Source organism: Cucumis melo, chromosome 12 (genome assembly GCF_025177605.1).
Source record: "Cucumis melo cultivar AY chromosome 12, USDA_Cmelo_AY_1.0, whole genome shotgun sequence".
Taxonomy (NCBI): Eukaryota; Viridiplantae; Streptophyta; class Magnoliopsida; order Cucurbitales; family Cucurbitaceae; genus Cucumis; species Cucumis melo.
In genome coordinates, this window is record NC_066868.1 from 17,742,419 (window position 1) to 17,769,584 (window position 27,166).

General features: G+C 32.2%; 2 protein-coding genes across 2 annotated transcripts; one reads left to right on the forward strand and one right to left on the reverse strand.

Annotated features, from left to right (window-relative positions):
- Positions 1 to 122: 122 nt before the first annotated feature.
- On the forward strand, positions 123 to 1,065 carry LOC103498228 (uncharacterized). The gene has a single exon (XM_008460756.3). The coding sequence runs from the start codon at positions 199 to 201 to the stop codon at positions 775 to 777; it is 579 nt and encodes a 192-aa protein (XP_008458978.1). The 5' UTR covers positions 123 to 198; the 3' UTR covers positions 778 to 1,065.
- Positions 1,066 to 17,683: 16,618 nt separating this feature from the next.
- On the reverse strand, positions 17,684 to 25,817 carry LOC103498229 (tropinone reductase-like 3). Its single transcript, XM_008460757.3, has 6 exons — positions 25,430 to 25,817; positions 19,490 to 19,606; positions 18,993 to 19,127; positions 18,653 to 18,778; positions 18,206 to 18,307; positions 17,684 to 18,085 (listed from the first exon to the last, which is right to left on the reverse strand). Exons 1-6 carry the CDS (start codon positions 25,565 to 25,567, stop codon positions 17,936 to 17,938), a joined length of 768 nt encoding a protein of 255 aa, XP_008458979.2. The 5' UTR covers positions 25,568 to 25,817; the 3' UTR covers positions 17,684 to 17,935.
- Positions 25,818 to 27,166: the final 1,349 nt, after the last annotated feature.

Here is a 27,166-nt window from a genome sequence, read left to right on the forward strand (position 1 = left end):
TACTACTGTGTCAGTGTGTACACCTGAATATTTCCATCCCAATTCGGATCTTTTCCTCTCCCCCACTCCCACTTTATCCCACGCGCCTTCACACCCCCGACACCCCCAATAAACTCTCTTCCTCTTTTCCCACTCCAACCCTTTCCTCCCTCCCTCTCTCGCTCTCTCTTTTCTTTTTCTTTTTCTTTTTCGTCCCCCATGAAGAAGCTCTACCGCAAAACAGGAACCGTCCACCCTTCTCCCCCTCTCATCTCCGATCATCTCTCCTTTCTCCCCACTGCCATCCTCACCCTCTCTTCCGCCCTCTCTCTCCAGGACCGGGAGGTTTTAGCCTACCTTATCTCCTCCTGCTCCAACGACTTCACCCCCGTCCACAATTCCTCCACCCACCGCGGCAAGGCAGCTCACCACAAACACGCCGCCCCCATGGCCGGTTCGGATCACCCCCCGGCCTTCTCCTGCTACTGTTTCCAATGCTACACCAGCTACTGGGTCAGATGGGATTCCTCACCCAATCGGCAACTGATTCACGAAATCATCGACGCTTATGAAGACAAATTGGCCGAGACCAAAGTTGGGAAGAACAATAAGAAAGAGAGAAAGAAGCGAAATAGTAGCGGGACGGTTTCCGGTCCGGGTGAGGGGAAAGGGGCTGAAGCGGCGGCGAAGGTAGAAGAGTGGAAGGTGACGGAAGGCGGCGAGGAGGAGGCGGAGAAAGGGCCGGTGAGAAGGATTGTGAGTTTGCTAGGGGAAAAAATTTGGGGAAGTTGGAATTAAGTGATTGGATTTTGCACTAATGGATGCATTTGGAGGTTTTGGGTTTTTATATATGTTTGTGAATTAATTAGTTTGCAGTAATTAGGAAGGAATTGAAGAAGAAGAAGAAGAAGAAAAGGGTGTTCTTATAAACATAATTACAATACCATCTTCTTCTTTTTCTTTGTTTTGATTCAGGTTATGGTTGTTAGTAAGTTGTATATAGAATCTTATGTTTTTCATGTACAAATTTATCAATATATATATATATATATATATATAAAGAAATTAGAATTTTTATTTAGTATATATATGTGTGTTTGTTTTTAATGACCTCTTTTATTTCTACTTTTACGTACTTTATTATCTACTTTTAACATTTATTTAAGAATTTCATCTTATATTTATCCAAGAAATTCATCTTAGAATTCAATCCTTCAAGCACATTTAGACCAATTTGGTTTGGGGTTATGAAGATTATTAATAATTTAAAGGGAATAATTTAGACCAATTATTAATAATTTATAATTATTTCTTCTTGGTATTCATGAAAAGGCGCCACCCTCTTTTGAAATTTTATTCCTTTGAAAACCATAGTTTACATTATTAAGGGTTGCATACATTATTTCATAAACTTTACATTTTCAATTAATAAAACTATGCCTACTGCTTTAAGATTTTAAACTCCTTAATTACATTTTTTTTTATATATTTGATTTTTATCAATCATAATATAAACATGATCTAGATCTTATTTTAGTACCTAAACTTTTAAAAATGCTTGCTTTAATCTTTGAACTTTAAAAAGATGTTTATACTTTAGTTTTTGACGTTAAGATTCTTTTACTTTTTAATTGAATGATGAGTTAGATTGTATTATTAGATGTTTAGCTAACGCCTTAAAATTTCAATCTTGAATTAGAAGGTAAATGAATTTTGTAATGGTCAGCATTCTACTCCATTGTGTTTGTGTGCTTTTGCCTCTAAGTGCATTGTTAGCCTCAAATGGGGATATTTTTACCATGCGCTGTGGTTTCCACTTCAATACAATCTTTTCTGTCTGCTGAGTTTTAAAATTTATTTGAGGTAATATGGTTTTTTGAGTTATGAGTTACAATTATTTAATTATAGTTTATTTTTTCATTTAAATTGGTTGGAGATTTAAATTTGAGAAAAAACAGTAAGGCTGAAGAAAAAAGAAAAGGTTAACATATAATTTGTAAGGTAAGCATTTGGCAGCTCCATAATATATGTAAAAAATTTAACAGAATAATATTGAAGGCAAGAACTAAGAGAGACATTTGTTTAAGTTTGAAATATGAAGGCAGACATTTTTTTTGTTTTGGTTAGAGTTATGGAACAAAAAAAAAAAAAGATATAAAAGAGTGTAAAAATAATGATGTTGAGGGAAATTTAATAGGAAAGTGATTGTGTATAATTAAGGGAGAAGAGAGAAGGAAGATGAAAATGATGGGGGAAGGGGGTAGGGACAGGTAAAGGTAAAAGGAAGGGAGTGCTTGGATTAAAGCGAAGGGCATAAATAAATAAATAAATAACAAAATCAAAAGAAAGGGCCCACTACTCATCTCTTAAGACTCCATCTCCAATGCTCTTTTCCGGTGTGTTCCCCCCCATCTCTTTGTCTTTGTCTTTCCCTTTCCCATACTTCCCCCTATCCTTTTCTTTTTCTCCCTTTCTATCTTCTTTTTACCATTTCCTTCTTTTTCTTTTTCATTTCCCTACCTATTTCCTCCTTACTATTTCCTCCTTATGCTATTAATATCTTTTTTTCATTTTAATTTTTAGGTTCTAACCTACCAACTTATCACAAATATTTAACTCCTTAAAATTAGATTTTTAAGTCGAAAGGCAAGACAGTAAATATGTCTTAATTACATTTTTGCAAATTTTCTTATCTTCTTTATTTAGGTTATTAAAAAGAAAAGAAAAGAAGAGATAGAGATAGAGAGGGCAGCCAATAGTCAAAATAAAAGAGGGAGAGAGAGCGACAGTGAAGGGTGTTCGACGATCTTCCTCCGTTCGGCGTCCGACGCATCTTTCGGTGAGGGTAGATCGGGTAGCGTCTGCATTTGGATCACGTTTTTCGGACATTGAAAAGCTTGTTTCGACGAGTCTTTTTTGGACATTGGATCTTGGGTTCGGGCTGTAACGTCATGTTCCAGTGTGTTTCGACAAGTTGGTTTTCAGCGGGGTTCTTCAGGCATCCTTGCAGTGTGGTACGACGGCGGTTTCTCGGACAGTGACGTTGGGATCCGATGGGTATGAGTTTGTTTCAACTTTGGGTGTTTGTTTCTTACGTGTTTGGATTGTTTCAGTGAAGGTATTTGTTTTCAACGGATTTGGAGGCATCAGAGGCATCAATTAAACGTGAATCTCTCATTCTCCTTGGCATTTGGTTGACGGTATAGTTGAATTGTAGTGATAAATTACAAATTGCATATTATTTTGTTGATATCTGTAATTTGTATCTTGATTGATATTACTCATAATAAAATTCCTCCAAATTGCTTCTCAAAATGCATGTAGATCGAATTGGTCGAACCACTATATATCTTTGTGTCGTTTACCGCTTACTTTATGGTTATCTGGTTATTGCGTTCTGGTTGGTTTGGCGCTGTATTCTCTGATTCAGTGCAAGAATTCGTAACACTATTTAACTATTTAACCGTTAGTCTTTCAATTTTAACCATTGACAATTTAGACTTTTTAGTTTAAAATTTATATGGATTTAATCTCTAATTTAATATTATTGTTTAATTATAATTTATTGCCTAAATAAATTAATAAACTAGCATGAGAATTCCAATTTTAAGAATTAAATATGACATAATTTTAGAGTTTCATACATTCTGTAGCTCAAATTTTCTAGGAATTGAAGTATTAACAAATCTCAAATTTTTCGAGGACCACCACCAATCAATGTCTTCTCATTATTTTCAAGACTTAGGATTTAATTGTAAAATCAAAATAGTAATCAATTTGAGAATATTTTTAGTACGAGATAGTTCTTGAGTGAAAAGTTTTTCAACCAAAATTATTGGTTATCAAAAGTATTTAATCTCATCAAACCTCATGAATCTATAGCCAAAAGGCATGTAAATCTAATTTGCATCACTTAATTGATGCAAAGAAGTGAGATTTGTGGTGAGATTGGAGAAAAGAAAAAATAGTTAACCATCCAAGCACCTTATACACTCTTCAACTAAAAGTAGAAAAATCCCACTAACTTAGTCAAACGATTGACCTTGACTATGAAAGTAAATTTTTCTTAAGTTTTCAAAATTTCTATTTAATTAAAATAATTTTATAATTACTCTAATTAATTAATAAATGGGATTTTTTTTTTCAAAAATAGGAAAAATTGATAAATTATTTACGCATAACAAAATCAATAAAATATAAAATTTATTACACTTGATTTTTTAGGATAAATATTTTGTCAAATATTTTATTTTTGACAATTTTTCTTAATAAAATCTATATTAATTAAATAATATAAAATAATAATCAATTAATTAATAATTAATATTAAATATTATTTTAATCACCAATTTCAATCAATCCGATTGACTTACTATGAATCCCTATTTGAGTTTTCGATATTTAAATCTTATTTAAATACTATTTCTCTCTCAATTTGTAGCCGTTAATTATATCCAATATTATTAAAAGCAAACATAAAACAGAACCACAAAATGGAACCAAATGTAAAAGCAAATTGAAATCCTCAAATGTAAAAGCAAACATAAGCAAGGCATGAGCAAACAAATGGTGAAAAAATAACAAAGACATGAAAAACAATCCAACAAAATTCATAAATGGACCTCATCATTGGCATATAAGTTTCGATTGAAACCAAGAACCTCTATCCCTACCATGCTTAGAAATCTCCAATGCCCACTTCAGACGTAGTATCTGTCTACAATTACGCACTGCGTACACATGTAGGAGTGGTGAGGGGAAGTCCGAGTAGCAAGGACAAAATCCTTGCATGTTCATCAAGAATAAACATGGAAGGAAGAGTTTTAGAGGCAAGGTGGAAGGCCATCTGTATAATGAAACCAATGAGGGGAATGGAAAGAGTTTAGGAGGCAATGCATGGAAACAAAACTTTCAATGAAATGAAGGTCGACATAGAGAGAAAAAGGAACCCATTTGAAGAAGAAGTCGAATAGAAAAAAAATGTTGGGAGAGGAAAACGAAGACAGATTTTACATTGGAATGAACTAGCTTCGGAGAAAAATATGTGCACAACCAAACATTTTGGAAAGGAAGATGAAAAGAGAAGTAGGAGTAGAGGAAGAAGACAAGAAGTATGGGACGAAGTAGGGACGGATTATGCAGAAAAAGAGAAGTAGGAGTAGAGGAAGAAGACAAGAAGTATGGGACGAAGTAGGGACGGATTATGCAGAAAAGCGTGAGGGATTATGTGTGCAAATGGGGTATTATAGAAACCCTAAAACACAAGGAGTGAACTATTATAGCCCACTTCACTCCACCTTGGTTTGGGGCCCAAACACACCCTTATAATTTTGAAAGATTTAGAGAAAAGACATAGTTTGACTAGGATATTTCACAAATATCCTAAAATGAATTTTTTTTTTCTTGATTAGGATTTCCTATATTTTATGACAATTTTAACCTTATCATTGACATTAATTATATAGGTATTTCGAAATTAAATAGTATATATTTTCTTATTTAGATTATATTGATCATTATTATCTAATTTATAAATTTCTTAATTATTATATTAATTAATGTAAAATGTTAATTATTAAGGAAAAAACGTTATCTTATATAATTTATTTTCATTTATCATCAAATAATATATCTTTTAATATGGAAATAATTTTCAAAATAGATCTTGATTAATTCCGGTACTAACTATTTCATCTAAATTGTTCATTTGCCGCCTAAATCATCTAAATTGTTCATCCACTGACGACAACTTCTTCAATTCCTCATCGGTAGTTTCTACGGTCATCTAGTTTTTTTCTTCACCGATTTCTATCTCGTCCATCACCGATTCCGATTTTGTTCTTCACTGATTCTCAATTTATTTCGTCCTTTCGTTCTCCTCATACTTCTAGTTAGTTGTCTTCCTCAATTCCTCATATTTTTCGATACTCCATTACATCGTAGTTTTCCTAGAACGTTTAACCTTATATTCCGAAATATTTGTTTTAGATATATACCACTTCATATATATAACAATGCATTTATTTTTACATATAGTACCCAAAGAATATGATATGTCTGTTATGTGATTTAGAGTATATATACCCCTTCATATATACAATAATACATATAAATTGACATACAGTAACCGATAAATATGATATGTGTGTTCTGTGATTTAGTATATACATAGACCTTCTTATTTACCATAAGACATATATATTAACATCCAATAACCGAATAATATTATATGTTTGTTATGTGATTTATTATATATATACCTCTTCTTAATTACAACATAAATTATTAGTGACATATATATATATATATATATTTCTAATATTTTTTGGCAGTATGACCAAAATTGCAGTCTACTTCTATGGGTTTTTTAATGAATCGAATAATTACATTAGTTTTAATGTTCTGAAATAACAGTTAATGAACTTATGTGCTATAAAGAATTGTACACTAGCCTTAAATCCAAGTTAGACAGTTTTATTGATATGAACAATATTGATATATACATTTCCCTAGGTCCTATAGAATGTGTTAAGAAGAATTTATTATTTATTGTGTTTTTTACTTTCAATTCTAATGTTTAATATCCGTTATATACATAATATTATTACATATATATAATATTATTACATATATACGATAATTTTTCGCTATTCTTTCAAATTCAATTCTTTAATTATTCTCTAATTTCCTGAATATTCCATATTTACCAATGATGTTTACATTATTTTCCTTAGTTTTATAGTTGAAAATTTGCATTGCACTATTGTATACGTAATATTATTGCAAATATACTTAACACAAACACTTTATCACATTTTTCATTTTAATATATACCCAATTTTAATGTATAATATTCATCATATACATAATATTATTATATATATACGATATTAAATCCAATGGTAATGTATTCATTCCAATCAACGAAAAAGTCGTTGAATGGGGAGGATATATTAAATTGATTTATGAATAGTATATATGAAATAATATACAATGTATATTTTATGAATGAAATGTTGTGTTTTCAATTTGTTAAATTGGTTTATGTATTTTATTTCCAATATTCATATTATATATATAAAAAAATAAGTTATGTTTGAAACGATAGTGATTATGTATGAAGAGTAGTATATTAAATATAATAAATTGAGGAACTTTGATTAGTATGCTGGAAATTTACGGAAAACTATGGAAATAAAATAATTGAACTAAAAACTGAAATATGAATATTTTAAATAAAATTCTGAAATAACATACTAAAAGTCTAATAATAAGAATGAAAAACTAATTCAATAGCGAAAACTTGCATCTCTTTTGGTTATGGCAAACACGTCCACAGCGGCCGCATTTAACGCGTCTCTTGAACTCCATTTTAGAAGGAATTCTAATATTCTTTGGTTGACCAACTGAACATTTTACATTCGGTGGGAGAATGACAACTTCAATTTCTGTATTATTAAATATATGCAATATTATATTTGTAACAAATCACAAAACATAAACGTACTATGCAATAGTATATATGTAAGAAATCAAAGAAAATACTAATCGAATCGAGAAAAAAAAAATAAAGAAAACGATATGAAACATGAAGGAAAAAAAACTGAACTATACGTGTCACTAAATACCTGTTATTGTATATATGCAGATGTGTATACTGATAACATCATCTGTGTATGTAGTGATATATAATGAAATTCAACTACAATTTATGTATTATTGAATATATGCAGTAGTATATGTGTAACAAATCACATAACGTAAATATGAATAAGATGTATATGTCTGATAAATCACATAATAGACGTAGATTAAACAGTGATATATAAATGTATATATTGTTCACAAAAACTTTAATAAACAAAAATATGAATAAGATGATCAGAACATGCCGTAACTATTGAATATATGCAGTAGTATATAAATTGAGTAAGAAAAAATTATAGAACATGAAAAAAATATGTACATGTATTATTGAATATATGCAGTAGTATATAAATAACAAATCACAAAATATAAATGTATTATTCAGTGGCATATGTGTAAAAAATCAAAATAGGTGGAACATTACAAGAATATATGCTATGAAACAGAAGAAGAAAGAACAAATTTTTAAAGAAAAAAAATATGTACGAAACGAAAGAATAAATAATATACGAAGAAACAAAAAAGACTAATCGTATCACAAGAATCAAATCAGAAGGGAAGAAGAAAGAACAAATTTTTTTGTAGTAGAAATCGGAGAAGAATGCCGACGCCAGAATTGATGATCGTGAGAAAATAACTTTTGATCTTAATTTGATTGTTTTTAACTTTTGAAAAATTGTTTTGGTTAAGCAATGGTCTCAATTTAATTTTGAAAGTTGGATCATTACATACATCAACCCCTAAAATCAAACAATTACATTTACTTTATATAAACAAAACCATACAAATACATTTACACTATAAAACAAAATACTTTGAATTCAATAAAATTATAGAATTAAATTTACACTATATTAACAGAAATATATAAAAAAGGGAAAATAATCATACCATAGAAATCCTAAGCAATGGATGATGAACGGTAGGACGACGACGACGTCGAAAAGGGGGGAGACAGGGGCAACAACAAAAAAGGGGGAGGGAAAGAAGGCCTTTCTTTTGGAAAGGAAAAAAAAGGCAGAATGGAGATTGTCGAAGGTATGGTAGGTTTTTTATATTGAGGAAGTCGTGTACTTGGTACATGACTCCCCTTCGAAGTCGTAGACACGGTACATGACTTGACATTGAAATTATGCACTCGGTCCATGACTTCATGCATGCCGGACAACATGGCAGACATTGACTGCCACATAAGACAGACAACTAAGGCTAGTCCTATAGGTACACAACTTCAATATCCTATTTTTTAGGATAGTTTTTCGCGAATTCTATTTTTGACAATATTTTTTTAAATAACATTATTAAAAAAATCACTTTCTTCCTTTATTAACTATATATTCTACTAATGGTTTAAAAAACTAAGCCTGAGTTTGAAAACTAAAATAATAGTTTTCAAAAGGCAGTTCTCTTTTTATTATTATTATTTTGCTAAGAATTCAACCATTGTTTTAAGAAAAATGCAATTCATTTGTAAGATAGAGAGAAAATATATTTAATTTTAAAAAACAAAAATAAAAATGAAATGTTACCAGATGAGAACTTCATTTTCAAATTTTGACTCAAAATTTTAAATTATTAGTAAAAAGTGTTGGACGGGAATGCAATCAACAATTTCACGTCAGTTAAATAAAGAGATAATCATGAGTTTATATAAGAGAAAACAACTATTCAATGGAACGGTACGAAGCATTTAGGAACAAAACTTAAACAAAAGTCAGGAAGGACTACGCCTGAATGAACAATATAATACCGTTGAAATTTAAAATGTCCATATTTTTTTAACAAAAGAATAAATTAGATTTCCAAATTTAAAATGTTCCCTTTAAATTTAAGTTTATTTCAATTTAGTTTTTATATTTCAAAATTTACACTTTCAATATCATTTCTTTTACTAAATATTCATTTTGAGTGTTTAGTGTTTATTAATAATTTAAAATAACTATAATATAAAAACTTGAAATTAATATTAATAGCCATGAAAAATAGTGAAATTAGATTAATTGTTTATAATTTTTCAATTTAAAAAAATTAATTAAAAGACAATGTAAAAAAATGAGTATTTGGTTAAAAAATCGAAATTAAAAATGTTGATGTTGAAATTTAAAGACCAATTTGAACCAAAATTTAAAGGTCAAAGTGAACATGGTAACAATTGAAACCTAAGAACTAAATTAAAATCAAACTCAAATTTTAAAGATCAAAGTCTAACACTATAAAATTTAGGAGTCAAATAGAAACTGACCTAAAATTTAGGAGTAAAATTAATTTTTGCTTTTGTTAATTTTTGTTATTTAACAATTATTATGTTAATTTTAAATACTACAACTCATGTTACTTTTTTTGTTCTTTATAAAAATGATTAAATTATAATATTCTAATTGGTGCAATTATGGTTAAATATAGCAACATTAAAAAATACTTATAAAATAGAGTAAACTACTGATCATTATTTACCATAAATTGTGATAGATCAAAATCATAAACTACAATATGTGTTTATTTGTATTATAATAAACACAAACAATAATCTATCTTATCTATCGTAGTCAATCTCAAATAGTTTGAGATATTTTACTAAATTTGTAAATGCTTTTAATACTTTGTCATTTAACATGATTTTTCTAAACATTTTATCGATATTTAAATTGATTGTGCTATATTTATTTTTCACAATAATGCAATATTGACTTATGCTTAAATTTTAAACTTCAATGCAATACAACCTTTTATCTCGAAGAAAGAAAAACCTTTTAGAATTACATTGCATCCTATTCAATGGTGAAAATTATTTGTAATCAATCCTCTGGACTCGCACTGGATTTATGTAATAACTATTCTGGTCAAATTAGAGGATCAAGACCCTTTCTAAATACCATTTTCTCATTTTTATAAATCAGTAAAAATTTTGAAAAAATTCATATAATAAGTTACTCTACATCTCCTTCTCCTTACTATACAAAAATCAAATTGAGTTGTTCTGGATGAAATTTAGGAAAATTCATACTTAATTTCTATCTTTGAGTGATTTGTATTTAGTCATTACTAAAAATAAAAAAAAAGCACAACATTTTCGAAAAAAACAATTCCCCCATTTCTTTAGGAAAAAAAGAAAGAAAAGAAAAGTAGAAAGATAATGTGTTGCGTAAGTTCTTTTGGCATTAAAAGAAAAAGGGAAATATGAATGGAAAAGAATCCAAATTGAGTTTTTGTGGAAGTATTGATAATGTTGACCAATGGTCTCATCAAATGAAGATTCCTTCCAAGAAAATTACAATTTAAGTATAAATATTTAACCTCTGGCTGTCACACCATATAGCTTACCAACAATCCTACTCACCTTCACCTAATTCCACTTTTTCTTATATCTTCTATTTTTTCTTTCTTTCTTTTGTTGACAAATATCTCTTTTCTTTAACTTATTTCTCAATCTGTTTCTTTCATGAGACATCAAACAAGTTTCCATTGTCATCTCAATTATTTACGTTTTCATTATGCTCCAAATTTCTAAAATACGGTAACTTTTTTTAAAATTTAACTCTATTCACTGTATTTTGTTTAGTTCAACAATCTAATTAAATGAGAATTAGAAGTTCAAGTTAAAAAGTTGCGTGAGTAGTTTCACAATAAAAATTAAAATAGTAGACAATTTTGAATATAGTTTTAGACATACTTTCCACTGAATGACTTTAACCATTCATACATGGTACTAATGATGAGTAACTAATACTTGAACTTGTAACCGTCCTTAAATGTTTGGAGTCGTTGCGTCAATACTAACTAAGTAGTTAGGCTACCACCACTCAAGATTGTAACACTTATTTAAAAGTCTAAGACATTTCATAGTGTTTTTTTTGTTTTTGTTTGGTATGGTGAATGTTATTGAAAACATTTAGAATGTATCCTATTTATGTTACTGTGGAAATATATTATAACATTATTTATTAAAACCATAATTGATTTTTATAACTATTAAAAGAAGATACTATAACCAACCATGTCAAGTTATAGTAATTTAAGTGATGTAATAAGTCAAATATTTTGCCAGAGATCAAATTCACAATTATTGTTTACGTGTCAATTATTGTTTATCATGCAATCTTATTTGATGATTAATAATTTATTGAAATCAAAGTAAGACATATGACACATAATATCAACTTTTATTACCAACCTAACATTTGCATGAAAGATTAGATGATCATTCAATACTATAGTTTCGGTTAAAAATGCAACTTCCCGATTCAACATTTAACTAGCATACATCTACGATCAATCCATTATGTAAAAGCGTAGCATTATCGAAAAACACTCATGAATACAATTTCCCATAAAATTTCAAATAAAACAACCTTTAAATTGATTCCCTCACTCCCTGGCTTTTTGTCACGTCCAAACCAAAATGACTCCAAAATTTACACCCAAAATGATGCCCAAGGCTCCTTTAGCTTTCCACGGAAGAGCCCAACGTGCCATCTTGACAGCCCATGTTTGGTTAAGATCCATACCCATGACACAGGTGTATGTCCATCCAAGACAGCCAAGTCTCGTAAGTGTGCCCAAACAAAAGCCCATAATAGCCCTTGTGCGTGTTTAGACACACAACACAAGGTGCACTCAAATGCCTATGAGCGCATGGCACTAGCGTTCCACACAACCCATGCACACAAGCATGTGTGCATGGCCAGTCGGCCCCTTACATGTGAGCGCACACAGGCACATGCCCATTGAGACGATCGTTCATGCTCATAGACGCATCGCATGCGCGCCTCAGACATGGCATTCGCATTGCCTTGCACATACTAGTTGTGCACACCCATCACGCGTGCCCTGCAGACCCGTGCAACACTGTCCGTATAGACACTCCTATAAGACTTTATAAATTTCTCGAAGCTTCCAGAAGGCTTGAGACAACCCCAGTGCCCTCTCGACACGCCTAGATAGCTTTGATGAGTGCTAGAAATGTCTAAAAGGGTCGAGACAATCCCTATGGCCGTGTTGCATTGCCATCCATGGCCAAGGCAGCTCCAAAAGGCTCTAAAAGGCTCGAGACAATGCTAGAGCATGCTAGAAGTGTCTAAGCCACCATAGAACGTGTTGGAGGATGCTAGACAATGCTGGGACTCTCCATGCCGATACTTTTAATGGAAATCACAGTCTTGAATATTCTATGAGTGTCTAGATGGGTTTAGGTGTGTGTAGAAAGTTTTAGGCATCACATGTGTAATGGCTAAGATAAGTTGAGATGGCTTTAGAAGAGGCCATATCTGACCAATCCATGGCCCTAAGATCAGCCATACTTGTGTATATATACTCCAAAGAGGGTCATTTTTACAAAGCTACTCCAAATTGAGTTAGCAATACAACTCTCCAAGAGTTAACCAAAGCTCTCATTCTCTACTCATTCTTACCTACTTACTACTACTTTTTTCTGTTGCATAACTAATCTTAAGTGCTTTGTGCACTAACCTCTAAAGGCTTACTTGACTTCTTTGGTAGCAAGACAGTTAAGTGTTACACGTTTGGTTAGTTGACAACTCTAACCACATGATATTTATCTCACTTTTAGGGCTCTCAATTTTGTGTCTTAGACTATTGATCAGCCTTTCAATTAATAATTTATATAAAACAATTGCTTGCTAAAAATTTAAAATAATAATAATGATTTGGGAAAGTTAGCACCATGACGACACCCGTGCTGTTCACTATAACACACTATTTCGCAGGATCTTACTATTAAAAGACAAACTAGGACTAGACCCAACGGAATTATCATAAAAGCTTCTCTAACCTTAAAACATAAACAAACTGTGCATAAACAATTAAATCACGAATAAACATATCTTTATGCTAGACATGAGTAACTCTCAAAATTCGAATCGCCTCTGTACTAATAAGGATGATCCTCTAAAATTGTATCACTAAAAGGCAGTAAAATCATTAGTGCTCTCTGACAGTATACACAAACACGAACTAGGAATTCAACTACTCGAATTTGTGTTTGTTTAGAATCTCATAGTGGGAATTTCGACTCTCCAAATAATCTCTCTGTGACAAACAAATTTTTGCCTTTGTTGTGTGTATGAAATAAAATGCCTATACGGTCTTATTTATAGGCTTCTTAGAATTTTCTAATAAGTTAGAGACTTCTAATAAGCTTCCAATTTTCCAATTGGGCTTATTAATTACCCAATCCAAAGACAAATTCGATCCAATTCTTTTGTGTGTGACCCGTTAGGTTAATTAATATGGAAAATGGGCCCATAACTCGTTTTATGGTTCATAAGTCACAATTGATCTCTAGCAAGACATTATGGCTACCCATATTAAATTACATCGGTAATCCAACATAACCCAATATAATTATTGCTTTAATCTACTCCTTTTATCATGCAATATCTATAATTGAATATAAGACATAACAAAGTCACGTTATCTAATTCAATTGCTTTATCAATCATAAGCATACTGAAAAAATAAATGACATTAATACCTTATTAATTCATTTATAGCACGACCATGCATTTCCACAGTCACGCTTAATCAAAGGGCTTAGAGATATATTTCCATAACAAGAGGGATAAATTCTATCTTGATTAATCATTGCTCACTACATAATTTATAACGTATTCAAGTACAACCTTTATAAATATCTGGTTAAAGATAACGTTTGATTGTATCAAAATAGATCAATTCTTATGTTTGACACTCTGATAAACTCAGCTCTAAGGATCAAATCAATCAATTATTTGAGATTATTTATCACACATGTCCATGTAATGATCTCAAAAAATAGGTGAGTCCAATTCTTATTTTCTAATAAGAAAATATGATTATAATTTATTGTCTCTACATATATAATCATCCTATGATTATCAATTATAACCCATACTAATCTTAATTATTATTGTTCTCACAATAATAATCGATTAGGGACGTTTAGAATATAATAACATATTCGTGGATATTAATATATAATAACATGTAATTGAATAATAATGAAAATAATAACTTTTATTAAACAATAAACCAATTATTCATAAAATTAGGGAGAGTTTGTAAAAATAACAAAAAAAAATGATAATAAGACCCATGTCACTACATTTTCTAAATTGTAAAAGTAACAAATTTAGAAGTGGATAGCTCTCTGATAATGGTTTGATATATTTAATTACTTGTCAAATTTGCAATATGTAAAAAAAAAAAAAGAAAAAAAAAGTGTTATGTGCTACATTTTTCTAAAAGTTTTTTTTTGATCTAATACAATTTTTCTAAAATTATTATAGAGCACATAAAAAGCCTAACACTAACACCTGTTGCAACACAATGTTGCACTGTGATACAACCTTAGTGCCCTTGCTTAGCATTGTGGCGTTATTTTTAAGCGTTGCAACAGTTTTCTAATGCCAATTTTATGGTGCTCTTCAGTCTGCAATTCCAACCTTGCATTGTAGTGGAGTCCTATTTTATGGCATTTTGAGTTTTGCTTTTCCATTTTTCTTCTAGATTTGGTCTCATTTGGTTCTTTTGACTTCTAGTACCCGTTTTCTTGATAATTGACTAAATAAAACTAGCAAAAATATCAAATTCAATCAAAATAACTCTTAATAAGAACAAATAATGTGCATTGTTCTACGGAATGGAGCTTGGAACATAATTTCATAAGATGAAATTAACTCCTTCTTGTTCAAGAAAGTAGGTGAGTAGTTCCTTAAGTACTGACTTCGAAACTTGAACAATTGAGGCTCATCCTTTCACTAGCTCGACAAGGATTTGGTTTTTAGTTGAACCATTAACAAATTTATCTTTAGAGGATTAGTGATGCTTAAGGATGTAGAGTTTAATTATAGGAGTAGAACGGTCATTTAATCCAACTGAAATTACGAACAACTCATAAAAAATTGACTTGTACAGAGTGATTATATGTATGCACATACAAAATAAAATAAAATTCTAAGCATTTTCCTTCCTTCTACTTGAATTCCCCAATCTTCCTCATACTTATTTTTCACTTGCCATCAAAACTTCAAATCCATAGGAGAGAAATAATACAAAAGATGAAGGGTAAAATTGACATATCAAAAAACAGAAAACTAAACAACTAAAACTTTTGTTATAGAAAAAGAAAAAGAAAAAACGTTAGGTTCATGTAATTACTAATTAGTAATGAAACTTTTTACGTTTGTTAAGTTTATTGTTTCAATAATTTAAAATCTTCAATCACATGTTACGATTCATCATCTAATCTTATATATTTATTAAAGGGAGAATGATGGGAGATTTTTCCCAAAATTTGAACATAACCTAAACTTATCCAATTTTTTACTTCTTTCACAAAATTATAATAATATGAGGAGTAGTATATGGCCACAAAAATAGACTTTTCTTCCTATTTTAGTGATTGTGAAGTACAAAATTTCCTTTGTTCTTATCATTAATGGAAGCCTTCATTTTCAAAGATTCAACCTTCATACAAATTCAACCATATAATTGATATTAATGTTCAATCTCGTTAAATAATTAATTGTTGACTAATATAGTAATGTAATGTTAGGTGAAGATTCCCCTTTGATTTATCAGTTTTAGTTTAATGATTGCATTTTTTAGAACCTAATTCCACTTTAAGGCTGCCTTAAATCAGAGATAATTTTTCCACTTGTATTCTTAAACATTTTTTCTTTGTTTTTCTTTGCTTCTTTACTTCTACAAACTTAATTTCTTAATGTTATGTCTTGGAGTTTGCGTTAAGAGGTTTTTTAAAAAATAAAATAAATCACAAAAATATTTATAATATATTGAACAATTTTGAATAAGAAAAAGACTCACAAGCCCATAATATGAAATAACAAAAATACCTCGCAATTAATCGGTCACACACATGTAAAAAAATGATTTTGTACCTAGTTTAAATAATATTGTACCCTTGTACCAAGTCGAAAAGGTTCTAAATGATTTTGTACCAAGTCTAAATGATCTTGTATCAAATTTAAACGATCTTATACCAAATTTAAACGATCTTATACCCTTGTATACCCAATCTAAACGATCTTGGACCCTTATAACCAACCTAAACGATCTTATACCAAAGCTAAATGATCTATTAGTAATAGTGGTCTATGATCTCTGTCTATCTAGGATAGACAACTAGATATTGCATGATCATTTAGATCATGTATCAATATCATTTAGATCTTGATCCAAGAAGAAAAAAAAATGAGAAATGAAGAAGAAGGAAGAAATTTTGGAAGAGGAAATGAAGAATTTACCAATAAGAAGTGGAAATATGAAGAAGAGAAAAATAAATCACAAACAAGAAGAAGAAAAAGAATTGATAAATCGTCCCACAATAATCAAAATCCAATAAGAGTAGATGTGAAATTTATGAAAAAGTAATTGACTTCATAGACTTTTCTTAAATTGTTATACGAACCGAAAATATTTAACACTTTTGTTATATTTACGTAGATTTATCTTTGTTTAATGCTAGTAGATATGAAAGGAATCTTTGTACTCGAATAAATAATAATGCCCTAAGTTCAGGAAAAAAAAATTTAGAAAAACACTTTAATACCTTTCAAAATTTATTAAAAAGTTACCCTTTCAAAATTTGGGACTAATACAAGTAAAGCTGAAAAACCTGAACCAAACTTTCATAATTCCATGTCTTTCGATTTTTCCAAAAATATAATAAATCGACAAAATATTTAATTAAATTGTTCCACACTTGTTTAGATTTACCCGTTTACCAAATCATTATTTGTTAAGATTGATTTTTTTCAAAATTCTTTGGTATACGATCGTCAAATCTAAATGATGTCTTTTTTAAAGATCCTTTATATTTAATACACGATCTTGGACAATCAAATAACAAAGGTAGACTTAAAATATTTTCTTAAATTCACCTGCTATATAATTCAACTAAACTATTTTTGAAGTAGAAAGCCTTGAAAATTTTCATACTTAGAATAATAGAAGCAAAGAGTAGTTTAAAATTGTGTTTACAATAAAATATTGATGAAGAAAAATGAAAAATAGATCAACCAATCAAATATGCAGCAGATGAATAGAAAGCACTCCGCTTAAATAAACACACCCAAACAAAAATTTACCATATTTACACAAACTAAACTAGAAAATTTATTGGGGTAAATAAGTTCTCTTTTTTTTTCTTTTCTTTTCTCTGTTGCAAAAGCTAACCCATAATACCATAAGAAAGCTTATAGATATTTATTTCTGAATTTCTAACTGAGAAAGAAAACAAAAACACCCTCCAGTGCTAATTTTCTTAGCTTCAGCATAAACTGGAAAGGAGCTACAGTCTTGAAGGCATCCCCCCAGCTACAACCAGAGTTTCGCCGGTAATATACGAAGCATCATCCGACGCAAGGAAGGCAGTGGCAGCAGCCATGTCTTCAGTCGTGCCAAGCCGGTTGAGTAAAGTCTTTGATTCAACCCCTTTCCTCTGAATTTAGTTCAAATCCTCAATTATACTAAGTAAGAAATATTGAGCTACATACATATTTGGAACTATAAAACATATTTACCAGTCTAGAGCAATAAAAAGACCAAGGTAGATACTTACAACGGCTTCATTAGTCACAAGGAAATCAGCAAAGTGTGTTGGCACAAAACCGGGAGCGACGCAGTTTACACGAGTGTCAGGGGCCATCTCTGCAGCTAGAGCCTGAAGGAAATCAATCAAGAATTAAGCAAAAAAAAAGTATAGATACTTAATTGGAATAGTTGCAAATATAGAAATCAAACCAAAATATTCGCAGATATAGCACAATTTATAAGAATTTGTAGATATAACTAACTCTAGATCTATCTCTCAAAGTTTATTAGTAATAGACTATAAGATGTAGGAGTCCATCATCACTCCATCATTAATGGATTTTGGTATATTTGCAATTCTTTAAAATTTGTGCTATACACTTATAATTATTAGCCCTTCCATTGCAATTACCCTATTTATTATTCAAAAGCTACAAGAGTAGAAGGAAAAAAGCATGTAAAGCCATTGTTTGACCTTTGTCAGTCCAAGAAGGGCTGTTTTTGTGACCCCATACATGGCCAATAAAGAAGAAGGCTGGTAACCTTCAATGGAGGAAATGAGAACAACTGAAGAGCCTCTCTGCAAGTGAGGAGCAACATCCTGTGGCAGAAATTCACAAAATTTAAATATACAAGTAGTGTTCATATTGAAGGGAGAAGTTAAGGAAGAAGTAGTTCAAAAGATATTTTGAAGTGCCCAAAAAATCAAAATCTCACACGAAATAGAATGCCATCTCAAATCGAAATATTCTTTAATTTCAAAAAGCCCTGAATCATGACAATATTCTGAAAAATTGTGCCTCAAATTGTAGTACCTGCAAAAGGAGGACTGAAGCTTTAACATTTATGTCCCACAGCTTGTCAAGTACAGATTCTTGAGTTTTCAAAATGGAATCAACTGATGGATTGACAGCTGCATTTGATACAACTACGTCTATTTTTCCATATTTCTGTAAGCAAACCGATGAATGTCAATTAACCTCAAATAAATAACTGAAACATGCAATGGGAAGAAGAACATTATAACTTGTGGCCATATATACAGGTTTCTTGCCCAAAAGAAAAATGCAACAGGAGTATATGTATATCATTGGCCCTCAGCTTGATATGACTTCATTCTTTGTTATCAAACAAAAATCTGGCCACGTTTTTCAGTAGATGAAATGAGAAATTTATTTGTTTTTGGAAACAAAAACCTTATGAGCTTGAATCTACCAATAACATAATGTTAAAGGATCATTTATTATAACCACTCTTTCAGTTTTCTCTAGGTTCAGGAGAACTTAGAAAGCAAGAATGAAATTATTCTCACCTGGATAGTCTTTTCCACCAGATTCTTCCTTTGCTGTGCATTTGATACATGACAAACAATCCCTAACACTTCAAGTCCTTCAGCTTTGAGTTTCTCAACTGCCTCATCGACATTTTTCTAGAACATTTGAATTAAGAAGAGTTCACAACACACAAAACTAAATTCAGAAAATAAATTCATTGTAACGTTAATGCAATGGAGTGACAAGTAGAGTTCATACAGGTAATAAATTTCACTTAGGTTCCTCTGTGATGGGACCCATTGTTGTGATCAATCGATAAGATTGCTTTATTGATAGTAGAAATCAATTACAGAAATCGAACACTTTCTCCTTGTTATTCTATCTTTCAAGAATGAACAAAGGAACTTCTAATAAAACTTCCTTTCCTATTCTTCCAGACTAGTGTGCTATTTAAGCTTTTTCTTCTAACTCTTCTAACTAACTTTTGTAACAGACTCTAACAAATTTATCTACATGTTAGCTTTCTTTCCTCTTCGGCTTTACTGCTGAATGATAGGGGCTTCTATCATTATACCCCTTCTCCAAATTCACCTTGTCCTCAAGGTGAAACTCGGGAAATCGTTGTTAGATCTCCTCATAGTCTTCCCATGTTGCTTCATTTCTAGGTAGTCCTTTCCATTTGATCAGAACTTTATTCTTTAGATAGCCAGACTTCTTCAGGAATAGCACACCATTCATGGTTGGGAATTTCTATTGACTCTACTTGATGTTCTCCCAACATTTTTTTGAGCTGTGAGACATGGAATACAGGGTGAATGGATGCTGTCTCTGGTAGCTCCAGTTTATAAGCTACTAAACCAATTCTTTCCAAGATTTCATAGGGCCCAAAAAACTTTGGGGATAGTTTTTCATTTCTTCTTTTTCGCAATGAAACTTGACTGTAAGGTTTTATTTTTAGAAAGACCATATCTCCTACCATGTATTCTACTTCCCTTCGCTTCTTGTCCACACTTCTTTTCATGTTCTCTGGAGCGATTCGCAGGTGCTCTTTCAATGCCCCTAGGGTTATAACTCTCTCTTTGAGCTGCTCATCAAAGGTAGAATTTGGTGTGTCCCAGTCTCCATAATAGATCGGGGGTGGCAGTCGGCCATATACCGCTTGGAATGGCGTTATACCCAATGATCTCTGCGATGTAGTGTTATACCAATATTCTGCCCAATGAAGCCATCTAGCCCATTCCTTCGGTCTTTCCCCACAGAAGCAATGTAGATATGTCTCAACCCCTCTATTGACTACTTCAATTTTCCCGTTGGATTGAGGGTGGTATGCTGTGCTTCGGTTTAATTTTGTGTCTGCCATTTTGAAGAGTTCCTTCCAAAAATTACTTAGGAAGACCTTGTCCCTAGCTGAGACGATAGATTTGGGGTATCCATGGAGCCTCACAACTTCTTTAATGAATAAGTCAGCCATGGTTTTGGCGGTGTAAGGGTGTTTCAGTGTCAAGAAGTGCCCATACTTGCTAACCCGATATACTACTACAAGGCTGACTTCAAATCCATTAGATTTAGGTAGGCCTTCAATGAAATCCATGGATATGTCGCTCCATACACTATTTAGGATCTCTAATGCCTAACGGTAATAAGAGGCCTGCAGGGGAGAGAGCTAAGGATTTGTTCTTTTGGCAACGCAATAATTCTTAACATCTTGTTTCATTCCTTCCCAATTTAGTTCTCCAGCTAGTCTTTTGTAAGTCCTCAGAAATCCCGAGTGTCCCCCAAACACGGAATCGTGATAGGTGTGTAGGATTGTAGGGATTAGTGTTGATGTTTTCGAAATAACTAGCCTGTTCTTAGAATTTGCTCTCCCTGTTTTCACTTTCCACTCTCAGTTCTACCATTATCTTCTGCAAACGTTCATCTTTCTTTACATCTTCCTTGACTATTAGTAAATCAATTAATGTTGGGGCCGTTAGGTTGCATAGATGCACTGTAGGTGGCATTCTTGACAAGGCGTCTGCTGTCTTATTTTCCAGTCCAGGTTTGTACATCACTTCGAAGGAGTAGCCTAAGAGCTTGGCTATCCATTTCTGATATTGGGGTTAAATCACCATTTGTTTTGGCAAGAACTTTAGTGATCTTTGGTCGGTTTTTACTACAAATTTTCTCCCGAGCAAATAGGCCTCCATCTTTGGACAACTTTCATGAGTTCTCCTTCATATACGGGTTTAGCTCTATCCCTCAATGCTAATGTGTGGCTGAAGTAGGCAATGAGATGTTTAGAATGGAATAGTACTGCTCCTATCCCATAGCCTGAGGCATCTGTTTTTATCTTGAATGTGGCATTAAAGTCTGGTAAAGCTAACACGGGTAGTGTCATCATAGTATTTTGCAGCTTTTGGAATGCTTCATGAGCTTCTTCATTCCATTTAAACCCTCCGATCTTCAATAGTTGTGTTAATGGTGCTGCTATTGACCTGTAATGTTGAACAAATTTCTTGTACGGCCCGAAAAGCCTCGAACTTCATGGAAATTCGTTGGTGTTGGCCACTCCTTGATTGCTCTAATCTTCTCCGAGTCAACCTCTACTCCTTGACCTTAGATGATATGCCCCAGGTAATCTCCCCTTTTATCCGCAAAGCTACACTTCTTCTAATTCGCATATAGCTCATTTTTCCTTAGCACCTCTAAAGCCATCCCCAAGTGCTGTAAATGTGCTTCCAGATCCTTACTGTAGATCAGTATATCATCGAAGAACACAAGCACAAATCTCCTCAAGTACGGTTTGAAAATGGAGTTCACCAAGGATTGAAACGTTGAAGGCACATTGGGCAACCCAAATGGCATGACCATGAACTCGTAATGACCTTCATGGGTTCGGAATGCTGTATTTTCAATGTCATCTTTACACATCTGAATCTGGTGGTATCCTGCCTTCAAGTCAATTTTTGAGAACCAAGTAGCTCTATTTAGTTCGTCAAATAGTTCTTCAATTACGGGTATTGGAAACTTGTCTGGTATAGTTACATTATTTAGCGCTCGGTAGTCAACACAGAAACGCCAACTTCCATATTTCTTTCTTACTAACAGAATCAAGCTGGAGAATGGGTTGTTACTGGGGCAGATAACACTTGATGTCAACATCTCATCAACAAGTTTCTCCATTTCATCTTTTTGTTGGAAGGCATAGCGATTTGGTCGAACGTTTACTGGGTTGGTGCCTTGCTTTAAATGGATATGATGTTCTATGCTTCTTCCTGGGATAGTTTTTCAGGCCATGTGAAGACATCTTCGTATTTCTTCAACACTACTGATACTAATTCTTCTATAGTCAGCACCTCCTCAATCTCATTCTCATTATCTTCTGATGATGTGGTTTCTCCTTCCATAGATCGGCATTCCACCAAGAAGCCTTGGTCAAAATCTTCCCATGTTTTTATCAAGTTCTTTAGACTCACTCTAGCCTTAGTTAGACTAGGATCTCCCTTGATGATTATCTTCTTCCCTTGGTGTAGGAAAGTCATTGTTAAGTTCCTCTAATCAACTTCAGTAATGCCTAAAAAGTACAGTCATTGCATCCCTAAGATCACATCTACTCCCCCTAATTCCAGTGGTAGAAAGTTGGCTATTATTTTCTAGTCATTCAGTATCAGCCCTATGGCTTCACATACCCCTTTGCTCTTGATGATTGTGTAAGATCCTAGAATTACTCCATAGTGTGAAGTACCCTTAGTTGCCAATTGCAATTCACTGACTTGCTTCTCTGAGATAAAATTGTGGGTAGCACCACAATCTATCAATATCACTACTTCTCTACCTTTGATCTTCCCTCTTACCTTCAAGGTGCCCGGATTGGACAGGCCAACAACCGAGTTGATGGATAGTTCTATTACTACTTGATCTTCTTCTACAACTCTTACCATTTTCAACTCTCTTCATAATCCATATCTTCTACGATTTGTAATTCTTCATTGTCGGCACTTACTACATACATTCTTAGTTCTCTCTGTTCTCTGGCCTTGCACTTATGATGATGAGAGTACTTCTCATTACATCGAAAACAGAGGCCTTTTTTCTTTCCTAGCTTGGAATTTTGCATCAATCAACCTTTTTTAGGGTCCTTTCTTTGCTTCTCCTGCCGAGGTTCCTCTTAGAGTAATAGTCCTCATCAGGAATACACTGTTACTCTTGTTATCGCCAAGTTTGCAATGATGTTTGGCTTAACAATAGAGGAGGATGCAGAGTACTTACCTTCATTGTAGCCTTTGAGATTTGCTTCATTTCGGATGATCTCCTGGTTTTCTACGACTTGAGCCAACCGCATCATTTGGGCCAAACCGACCGGTTGACAGAATTCAACTTCAGCCTTGATCCACGGAAATAAGCCGTTCATGAAGGTTTCTTTGATTACTCGATCCGGCAGATCCGACAATGGTGCCATCAGCTTATCGAAGTGGTTTTGGTAATCTTCTACTCTAGATTCTTGCCGAATTCTTAGGAATTGACTGCATATGGATCCTTCTCTTACAGATCAGAATCATACAAGTAGACGTTCCCTTAAATTTGACCGATTGGTAAATTTCTCCCGCTTTTCTTGCACCCTATACCAGTTGAGTGTCGGCCCTTCGAAACTGATTGTCGCAACAATCATCTTTTCGGGGTTGGTTTGTGGATTTGGAAATATCTATCTCCGCGAAATAGTCACACATCTGGGTCATCGCCGTTGAATACCGGCATTTTGACTTTTTTGAATTTGCTCCGATCATTATTTTTCTCTTCGTCTTCTTTTTCGCTAAATTTCGGCTCGTTGATCAATTCTGCTACTTTTGCCTTCATTTTGCTAGTTGATCCTTCCGATCCTCGGGTCGATGATTGTTCCTTCCCATGCCTTTAATGTACTTCAGGATTAATTGTTGTTGTTGTTGGTTTTTTTCATTCTGCAGATCAACCTTCTCCATATGTTTCATAATCTTTGCTTCAAGTTCCAATAATCGTAGTAATTCCATTTTGATGTTTGTAATCTCTTGTTCGACAGCTTCGAATCTCTCCTTGACCTTCTTTGCCATTTTCTGTTGCTTGCCCAGGATGAACAGTCTCTGATACCAATATGATGGGACCCGTTCTTGTGATCAGTCAATAAGATTGCTTTATTGATAGTAGAACTCAATTACAGAGATCAACACTTTCTCCTTGTTATTCTATCTTTCAAGAATGAACAAAGGAACTTCTTCTCATAAAACTTTCTTTCCTATTCTTCCAGACTAGTGTGCTATTTAAGCTTTTTCTTCTAACTAACTTTTGTAACAGACTTTTTATAGCAGACTCTGACAAATTAACTACATGATAGCTTTCTTTCCTCTACGGCTGTACTGCTGAATGATAGGGGGTCTATCACTCTGCACATGGGTAATTCAAATCTAAGAGAGAAGAAAACTCAAGGGTATGTTTGGGACTTAAATCCCATCATAATTCTTCAAATTTCTAATTGATCCAATTTCCATATGCATAATCTGAGATGCCCTGCGTTAACTTTGAAATTTCATAAAATCTATTTTCAATCCTTGTTAAATTTTTTTCACCAAACAGACATCTCATACGATCTATCATCAAACACTGTATGTGTATTTCAAAGCACAAAATCCAATGATGTGGTTTACCTATTGAAATCAAACAACAAAAGCACAGAAAATTGAGAGAAAAAAAAAGGATAGAATAAAGACTAAAATGGAATAAGGGAAAATTTCGAGTAACTAAGAGAAGATCAGAGCAAGTGGTTAAGATTACAATTTAGAACGAACAAAGTAATCCTGCAAATAAATACAGTATTGTATTCTGATGAAAAGAAAGAGTAGGAATAGGGTGGATCCGAGTTGATTAGAAGTCAGTAATTTATGAAGCCTGGAGAGGATCACAAAGGAAAACAGCAGAAGGAAGGGCGAGGAGGTTAAAAGAAAAAAGAAGAAGGGGGAATATGAATGAACCTGTCGGCGGGAAGAAATAACGACGGAGGCACCTTCAAAGGCGAGACGGCGAGCGATTTGGAAGCCGATACCTTGAGTTGAAGCAGTGACAATGGCGACCTTGCCTTGAAATCGTTTCCCAATCTTCCCATTATCCATTTTCTCTGCGTTCAACAAAACTGGTTTGCTGGGCAATGGGTTTTTCCTTTAATTTACCGGGAAAAATTAAGATCGAGATTGATTTATTATTATTATTATTATTATTATTATTATTATTATTAATTAAGATTTAAGAAAATTGAGAAGGGGATGGTTTTGATCGACTTAACCCGCCCCTTTGTTAAGTAAGAGAGGATTTTAATAAATAATGTTGATCTTTAAATTTGTAGATTTGTCATGTTTTTCTTTTTAAAATAAGAATTTGATTTATTGTCTTTCTCATGTTTTTCTTTTTAAAAGAAGAATTAGATTTATTGTCTTGAAGTTTGTGAATTGATAAAGTTAGCGACTTTTGTCGTAAAAATAGTAAATAAATAAATAATTATGATAATAAGATATATGTTGCTACCTTTTTTAAATTACAAAAGTTACAAATTTAAAAACATGTAATCTTTTGATAGTTTTCTAATAATTCTTCAATAGCCTTATGATATATCTAAATAAATATTTGTTATACATCTAATTATTTATGAAAATCGATAGAAGTTTATCACGATAAACTATGTTTCAAATATTAGGTAATTATAAGATTAGAAATTTTATGAAAAATTAAGAGAAGTTGTAAAAAAATGTAATAAAACGCCAAAATATTTTCTGTCCGTGTAACAAAAACGAAAGCACATAAAACCGATAAAATATTTTCATAAATTTCAAATTTTTCCTTGTTATTGCGAACAATTCTGTCGCTTTTCTTTCTTCTTCTTTGCAATTTATTTATTTTTCTTCTAGATTTCTTTGGCTACTCTTCCAGATTTTCTTATTTTTGTTTATTTTCTTTTTCTTTCTTTCTTCATCTTCTTTTTCTTTCTTCCAGCTTCTCTTTCAGAACATCAAGACCGTTTAAATATCACTTTGATATGAGTTAAATGATCGCTTACCTAGTCAACACAATCGTTTAGATTTAAAATCAGTTTCTCATCGTTTTAAAATAATTACACGATCGTATGGATATGATCTAAATGATTGTCTACCATGGTCAACAAAATCGTTTAGATTTGAAGCCCTTTTTTCATCGTTAAAAAAGAACTACATGATCGTATGGATATGATCTAAACGATTGTTTACTATAGTTAACATAATATCGTTTAGATTTGAAGCCTTTTTCCATCGTTAAAAAAATCACACGATCATGTTGATACTACCACACAATCATGTATCATTTTCTACACTATCGCATATCATTTTCTACCCGATCGCTTATCTTGATCGTTTGGAATAAGAATTACAAGCACGTGTATGGCCGATCAACTGTTGATTGAGGCATTTTTTATATTTTCTATTGTGGGCATATGAATTTTTTTCGTTTTTAAAATTGTTATACAGTAAATATTTTGTCGGTTGATTATTTTTTTTTTTGGAAAAACCCAAAAATTAAAAATCTATCAAGTCCATTAATTAAAAGTTTGCTATATTTACAATTCTTTTTAAATGTTTCTATATACTTAATTATTATTTCTAAAATTACTATTTATTATAATTGCTCGATATTTTACCACTTAGATTGATAAATAACAATATACAGTACCGATTTTATTTTAA

Coding starts and splice junctions, on each gene's coding strand:
- LOC103498228 (XM_008460756.3), top strand. CDS start 199: ATGAAGAAGCTCTACCGCAAAACAGGAACCGTCCACCCTTCTCCCCCT.
- LOC103498229 (XM_008460757.3), bottom strand. CDS start 25,567: ATGGATAATGGGAAGATTGGGAAACGATTTCAAGGCAAGGTCGCCATT. Junction 19,607..25,429: donor TTATTTCTTCCCGCCGACAG/GTTCATTCATAT, acceptor CAAATGTTCTAG/AAAAATGTCGATGAGGCAGT. Junction 18,779..18,992: donor CTTCAGTCCTCCTTTTGCAG/GTACTACAATTT, acceptor TTTCTGCCACAG/GATGTTGCTCCTCACTTGCA.